At 39.6% G+C, this 7,761-nt stretch overlaps 1 protein-coding gene across 6 annotated transcripts in view; it reads left to right on the top strand.

Moving 5' to 3' along the window:
• Positions 1-7,761, top strand: part of BPNT1 (3'(2'), 5'-bisphosphate nucleotidase 1) — a 28,424-nt gene that overhangs the window by 8,536 nt on the left and 12,127 nt on the right. For all 6 annotated transcript variants that reach the window (XM_017526331.2, XM_017526326.2, XM_017526329.2 and 3 more), the window contains 3 exons: positions 2,962-3,089; positions 6,369-6,473; positions 7,148-7,255. In XM_017526331.2, the coding sequence (XP_017381820.1) occupies positions 2,970-3,089; positions 6,369-6,473; positions 7,148-7,255 (333 nt within the window). In that variant the 5' untranslated portion in view covers positions 2,962-2,969. The remainder of the gene's footprint in view (positions 1-2,961; positions 3,090-6,368; positions 6,474-7,147; positions 7,256-7,761) is intronic.

Genomic DNA, 7,761 nt, shown 5'->3' with positions numbered 1-7,761 from the left:
CCAGGCTGGAGTGCAGTGGTTCGATCTTGGCTCACTGCAACCTCCACCTCCCGGGTTCAAGCAATTCTTCTGCCTTAGACTCCTGAGTAGTTTGGAGTACAGGTGCATGCCACCATGTCCAGCTAATTTTTGTATTTTCAGTAGAGACGGGGTTTCACCATGTTAGCCAAAATGGTTTCGATCTCTTGACCTCGTGATCAGCCCGCCCCGACCTTCCAAAGTGCTGGCATTACAGTCATGAGCCACCATGCCCAGCCACCTACCATAAATTTCAATGCCATCTTCCTTCTGAAGAGTTTCCAGCACTTCACTTATTGTTTCAGTTAGGTTCATAATACCTGTCAATAGAATGTGGATGATAGAAGATATAAAGGAGGCTGGGCACAGTGGCTCACACCTGTAATCCCATCACTTTGGGAGGCCAAAGCAGGTGGATCACCTGAGGTCGGGAGTTCAAGACCAGCCTGGCCAATGCAGTGAATCCCTGCCTCTACTAACATTACAAAAATTAGCCAGGCATGGTGTCATTTGCCTGTAAACTGAGCTACTCGGGAGGCTGAGGCACGAGAATCTCTTGAGCCTGGGAGGTACAAGTTGCCGTGAGCCAAGATCACACCACTGCACTCCAGACGGGTGACAAAGTAAGACCCCTGTCTCAAAAAAAAAAAAAAAAAAAAAGATGTAAAGGGGTAAAAAGGCACGTCAAATCAAATATTCATGCAGAAATTCATGGTAGAACAATGACTATTGCTGAATAGAGGTTTATAATGTCCTTTATGTTATAGTCCCAGGGCTGAGCATGTAGTCCCAGGGCTGAGCATGTAATCCCAGCACATTGGGAGGCCAAGGTGGGCGGATCACATGAGGTCAGGAGTTCGAGACCAGCCTGGCCAACATGGTGAAACCCCATCTCTCCTAAAAAAATATTAGCCAAGCGTGGTATCGGGAGGCTGAGACAGGAGAATCGCTATATATAATATGTATATATGTTATAGTCCTTATATATAGGGAATAATCATATGTTCTCTTGTTTCGATGAAATAAGGTTGACTTGATTTAGAGGTGAAAGTTTTTGTCATAGGTTGGTTCCCCATAAAACTCTAAGACACAGATAAAGTGGAAGAAGTTTATTAGGGAGTGCTTTCAAGATCACTGTGGGAGGGAAGGGCAGGAAGGGAGAAGTAGAAGAAGGTATCTTGGACTGTAATGCAGTCTCAGCTAAGGCCTCAGTTGACCCCATAGGGTACTCTGGAAGCTGGATGCCCTTCAGTGCTTGGGTTGCAGCCCACTTGGGGTTGGAAGTGGTCTTTAAATCTCCCTGTTGTGAAGTTTCAGATGAAGTGATCCTTCTGAGAAGATAGACTCCCAAAGAAAGACGGCAGCTAAGGGCCATCTGTTGACAGCTGTCTCAGCAACTGGGGAAATAAGCCCTTCAGTCCTGAAGGGAATGTGGGTGGTACATCCAGAACAGTCACTAAAATTTCAGAATTTGAAGTCATATTTTCTAAGAGCAATGTACTTGATTCTAAAGGCTGTTTTTTCCATTTATTTCATTGGAGCTAGGGACTTCTCTGACACACATTACTTTTCCAGATGATTGGTCTTTATTATAGTTAGTTATGTTGCTTGTTCTCTTTATGTGGTTACTGACAAGGATGGAGATAAATAATAGCAGATTAAATTTTATTCAATCTCTGAAGAATATTCACTGATTTTCAGAAAATAATTGTAGTCACAGGTAATCCCTCTGAGGTGGTGAGGCTTTGTGTCCCCACCCAAATCTCATCTTGAATTATAATCGCCATAATCCCCTCGTGTCAAGGGAGAGACCAGATGGAGGTAATTGAATCCTGGGCGCCAGTTTTCCCCCATGCTGTTCTTGTGATAGTGAGTTCTCATGAGCTCTGATGGTTTTTAAGGGGCTCTTCCCCCTTCACTTCTCACACCTTCCTGCCACTTTGTGAAGAAGGTGCCTTGCTTCCCTTTTGTCTTCTGCCATGATTATAAGTTTCCTGAGGCCTCCCCAGCCATGCTGAACTGTGAGTCAATTAAACCTCATCTTTATATTAGGTTGGTGCAAAAGTAATTGTGTTCTTGCCATTGAAAGTAGTAAATTCTCCAGTATTGGGTCATTCTTTTTTTTTTTTTTTTGAGATGGAGTCTTACTCTCTGTCGCCCAGGCTAGAGTGCAATGGCATGATCCCGGCTCACTGCAACCTCCACCTACCAGGTTCAAGCAATTCTCCTGCCTCAGCCTCCTGAGTAGCTGGGATTACAGATGTGTGTCACTGCACCCAGCTAATTTTTGTATTTTTAGTAGAGATGGGGTTTCACTATGTTGGTCAGGCTGGTCTTGAACTCCTGACCTCAGGTCATCTGCCCACCTCGGCCTCCTGAAGTACTGGGATTACAGGTGTGAGCCATCATGCTTGGCCTACCCAATCTTGGGTCATTCTTTATAACTGCATGAAAATGGGCTAAACCTGCCTTTTTAATTATGCCCTACACATGTACATCCCTATACTATCCATACCTCTTTTGGTGCTTCCTAAATTTATGTTATAGGCATTAGGCTACATTATTTTATCTACAACCCACCAAAATATTAGCTCCTCAAACACAACTATTACATCTTATATTTTAGCCTCCAAAGCACCTTCCACATCCTTTGCACATTACCCACCTCACATACAAACTGTCTCACATGCTCAGCAGCCTGGGTCATTGTCTCCTATGCTTTCAAATGCCCCATCTGCAGAGGGACATAAAAAAATGTAGACTTTATTGAAAGAGTTAATGTCCAAATGGAGTTTTTTTCAAGTCTCTTTTAGTAAATATGTATTAAAGAACTTAATGGGAGCAATCCCAAGTTAGCACTCAATTAATATATGTTCAGTTGAATTTAAGTAAATAAAACCAGTATTTGAAACTAACAACATATTTTTCTTGATCTCTTTTTAGAGTTTACCATGGCTTCCAGTAACGCTGTGTTGATGCGGTTGGTAGCCTCAGCATATTCTATTGCTCAAAAGGCAGGAATGATAGTCAGACGTGTTATTGCTGAAGGAGACCTGGGTATTGTGGAGAAGGTACTCAAACTCTCATATCATTTCATACCAACTTTATTTTTGTTCTTGAGGTTTAGCTAAATGATGTAAAACTGTGGACAGACTTTATCAGTTAAAATAGTTGATGGCTCTGTTATGGAGATTGCCATCAAAAGCGTTCAAAAGGATTACATCTCTGCTTTGAAAATGACTCCAGACTTCCTGCATCCAAGATCTTTATTTATATGTCTGGGTCTTCTGAACCATATTCATCCCCAAGGCATTGTAACCAAGCTTCAAATTCTAGAGTAATCTCTTGCATGTAACACCATGCAATCCTTAGTGAACTCAACATGTTTGGTAAAATCTGGCATTTACATAAGTATTTGTTACAATCAAAGTGATACATTTTTTTCTTCCTCATGGAAAAGAAACTCAAAACAAGAGTGTTTTTCCCAGTATAGGAATTACAAACTTAAATAGATTTTATTACAAAGTTTATAGTGATAGTTGATTTTTAAAAGAAATACCACCATGCTTGTGTTCCAGTTTAAAATATAATCTTCCATAGGATTTGGTTATTACTTCACATTATAAATTTTACACATAAGCTTTCATATATTGACTTTTAATCCTTAAATTCTTTATTATAATCTTTTTGTTATTTTTCTAAGAGGCAGGGTCTCACTCTGTTGCCAGAGGCTGGAGTACAGTGGCAGAGTCACACTGATAGCTGGTGGCAGCCTCAAGCTCTGGGCTCAAAGGATCCTCTTGACTTAGCCTCCTGAGTAGCTAGGACTACAGGCACACACCACAACACCAAGCTAATGTTTTTATTTTGTGGAGATGGGGTTTCAGTATGTTGCCTAGGCTGGTCTTGAACTCCTGGCTTCAAGCAATCCTCCCACCTCAGCCTCCCAAAGTGCTGAGATTATGGGTTTGAGTACATGTCTGAGCCACTACACTTGGCCTAAATCTTTATTATAGTCTTTAAGGAAACTCGTAGTTTCTTCCAAGTGAGAGTATTAATAGGATATGATTTATCATTGACCTTTTAATGATTTAAAATACAGTGAGTTAAGCCACTCACTTGTAAGTGATAAATCTGTCTAGGTTGTTAGCATAAGAAAAAGTGAGATATGTGAGTAAAAACAATATAGAAAAAAGTTGATGTGGGTTCGTTATAAAACATGCTACACGGCTGGGCGTGGTGGCTCACGCCTGTAATCCCAGCAATTTGGGAGGCCAAGGTGGGTGGATCACCTGAGGTTGGGAGTTTGAGACCAGCCTGACCAACATGGAGAAGCCCTGTCTCTACTAAAAATACAAAATTAGCAGGGCATGGTGGCGGGCGCCTCTCGTCTTAGCTATTCAGGAGGCTGAGGCAAGAGAATCGCTTGAACCCAGGAGGCAGAGATTGCAGTGAGCCAAGATTGTGCCATTGCACTCCAGCCTGGGCAACAAGAGCGAAACTCCATCTCAAAAAAACAAAAGAACATTCAACATAATTGCTTTTAAAAAGTAAACATAAAAATCAGCCTGGGCAACACAGCAAGACCCTGTCTGGCATGGTGGGACATGCTTATAGTCCTGGCTACTTGGGAAACTGAAGTGGGATAATTGCTTGAGCCCAGGAGTTAGAGGCTGCAGTGAACTGTAATCCCACCACTGTACTCCAGCCTGGGCAGCAGAGTAAGACCCTATCTCTAAAATAAACAAATAATATTAAATAAAAATAAAACTCGTGAGAACAAATGAAATAAATCTTGTTTCCTTTTTTGATAGATTGATGGGCCTGCTCATAGAGGAAATAGAGGTATCTTGATTTAAAGAAAATATTTGTTATAGTCTGTCATTCTCTATTTTAAAAAGATTCAAACTATTTTTAGTCATATGGCCAACATCCTCCATCCTGAGCCATGGTTACGTGTATTCATAACTGGTTGAATAACATTATCCAGAAATTTAAATTGATGAGTCATTTTCATCCTGGAAAAGGTTCACTATTGGCTGATCACAGGACTCTGCTCCTGACATTGTACTATTTTCTTTATTAAATAACACACAGTTTTTTAAAAATATCGAATGTGTTATCTGAAGTGGAAGAGGATGATACAGAAAACACACTTATCAAATTTGTCAATAAGATAAAGCTGGGCAGGCTAGTTAATACATTTAATCACAGAATAAGTATTCAGAAATAGTTGCAACCTCTGAGAAAAGTGGACCAAATCGAACAGGATATTATAACAGGAATAATATAAAGTCCTGTATTCATGTTCAAGTTATGTAAGATAAATCTGATTCAAATTTGTTTGAAAAAGAGGTTTTAGTTGACCATAGATATGCTTAGTAATAACCAACAAAATAATACTGCTGCTTTCAGAGGGCTACTAATCTTATTTTTTATAAAGCTTTTTCTATTTTGAAAAATAGGAAATGGAGAAAAACAGCAAAAAGTAAACCAAAATCATCCATCATGCCACCATTGCCAGTATTTTGGATAATTTTTTTTTTCGGATCTTTTTCCTTAACATCACTTACTTTAAGCTGATCTTATGTTGAAACTATATTAGACATACAACTTTGAAACACAGGTAGCTAGAAAGGAACAGGGATGTAGTGCCAAGTTAGGAAAAAAGGTAATAGTCTCATTGTCTTCTGTATGCTCAGGCATTTCTAGTACTTTATGTCCTCTTGTTGATACCTTATTTTTAAAAAACAGTATAATCAGTTTGTCACACAAGGTTCCAACAATAAGGTCTGGAGCTATGTTGATAGAACAGGGAATATTTATCTTAGAGAAGGAAAGAGAATAGCTTTCCTCAGGCTGGGCATGGCGACTCACGCCTATCATCCCAGCACTTTGGGAGGCCAAGGCAAGTGGATCACCTGAGGTCAGGAGTTTGAGACCAGCCTGGCCAACATGGCAAAACTCATCTCTACTAAAAATATGAAAATTAGCTGTCACGTGGTGGCAAGCACCTGTAATCCCAGCTACTTGGGAGACTGAGGCAGGAGAATTGCCTGAACCTGGGAGTTGGAGGTTGCTGTGAGCCAAGATCCCACCATTGCACTCCAGCCTGGGGAACAAGAGCAAGACTCTATCTCAAAAAAAAAAAAAACTCCTTTCCAAACTTTAACCACTATTAATCCTTTAAGAAAAACCAAGTCAAGAAACTAGTTAATTCATTTGGTGTTAAGATCTATGACTTTAAAAACTGACAATGTAATGTCAATTATGTAGGCACTGATGCACAAGGAATCAGAGGACAACTTACTTCTCATTTGTTCTGCGAAAATTTGCATTCTTTGTTATAGACCTGTGCAACAGACCTGCAGACCAAAGCTGACCGATTGGTACAGATGAGCATATGTTCTTCATTGGCCCGGAAATTCCCCAAACTAACAATTATAGGGGAAGAGGTAAGAATTGTCAGAGGCTTTTCTTTTAAATCCCTGCTTACCAAATGGATTTATAACTGACACTTTATTGATTTATATACCACTATTATGATTTCAAGCATCATATTGTTTTAAACACAAAAATAATTATTGTATTTCTTGGATTTGGGGGAAATATTTTAAGATATTTTGGTCTATTTCCAGGCCAGATGTCTTCATTATTGACCATGGAAGATAACAGTTACTGTTATACCCAGCATGCAAACTATAAGATGAGCAGAGTTCTAGAACTTTGGAATAAAATGGGTTTTGTTGTTTGTTTGTTTTTAAAATTAGGCTGATTTGCATACTTATCCAAAGACTATAACACTTTGAAAGTGAGGGAATTGACATCTCATGTAATACAGAGAACTATCTGTTGTCAGAGACACTTATTTAAATGAGTGTATAATACTTAAAAATTCTTTTCTTTTTAAACTCTGTTCAGGATAATGATGTTGGAACCATTTAGTCAACTTTGATGAGCCACATATGGTTGTTTTTGTAAATTTTTAAGGTTTGCTTTAAAAGCTCTAAACATAAATGGTAAACCGGAAGAATTAGTGAAAACTATGATGCTGCATTTCTTCTGTTGATGAGACAAAGCGTACTCTGTAAACACTAAACAGCTTCAGTAACCATTATCTCTGCTTTAGGATCTGCCTTCTGAGGAAGTGGATCAAGAGCTGATTGAAGATGGTCAGTGGGAGGAAATACTGAAGCAACCATGCCCATCGCAGTACTGTGCTATTAAAGAAGAAGATGTATGATCTACATTTATACTCTACTCTCTACTAACCTGTGCTTTTTGTCATAGTAAAGGAAATAAAATGTGCCTGTAAGATGAAAATTGGTAGTTATAAAATAGGGGCAACCAGAAACTTGATGTTTCAGAGCCAACATGGAAGTATTAGGCAACCATATGGATTGTATGACCTGTTAATTTAGAGTTCAGTTTCTCACTACCTATGGATTTCCTTTCCACTCTGAAACCATGATTTAAAATACTTTTAGGGCCAGGCATGGTGACTTTCACCTGTAATCCCAGCATTTTGGGAGGGCAAGGCAGTTGGATTATTTGAGCCTAGGAGTTCAAGACCAGATTGGGGAACATAGTGAAACTGTCTCTCTATAAAAAATACAAAAATTAGCCAGGTATGGTGGTGCGCTTTTGTAGTCTCAGCTACTTGGGAGATTGAGGTGGCAGGATCGTCTGAGCCCAGGGAGGTTGAGGCTGCAACCAGCACCACTTTTTTTTTTTTTTTTTTTT

Source organism: Cebus imitator, unplaced genomic scaffold (assembly GCF_001604975.1).
Source record: "Cebus imitator isolate Cc_AM_T3 unplaced genomic scaffold, Cebus_imitator-1.0 Scaffold42, whole genome shotgun sequence".
Taxonomy (NCBI): Eukaryota; Metazoa; Chordata; class Mammalia; order Primates; family Cebidae; genus Cebus; species Cebus imitator.
The sequence above is the reverse complement of the archived record's forward strand: the minus strand, read 5'-3'. Positions and strand labels throughout refer to the sequence as shown.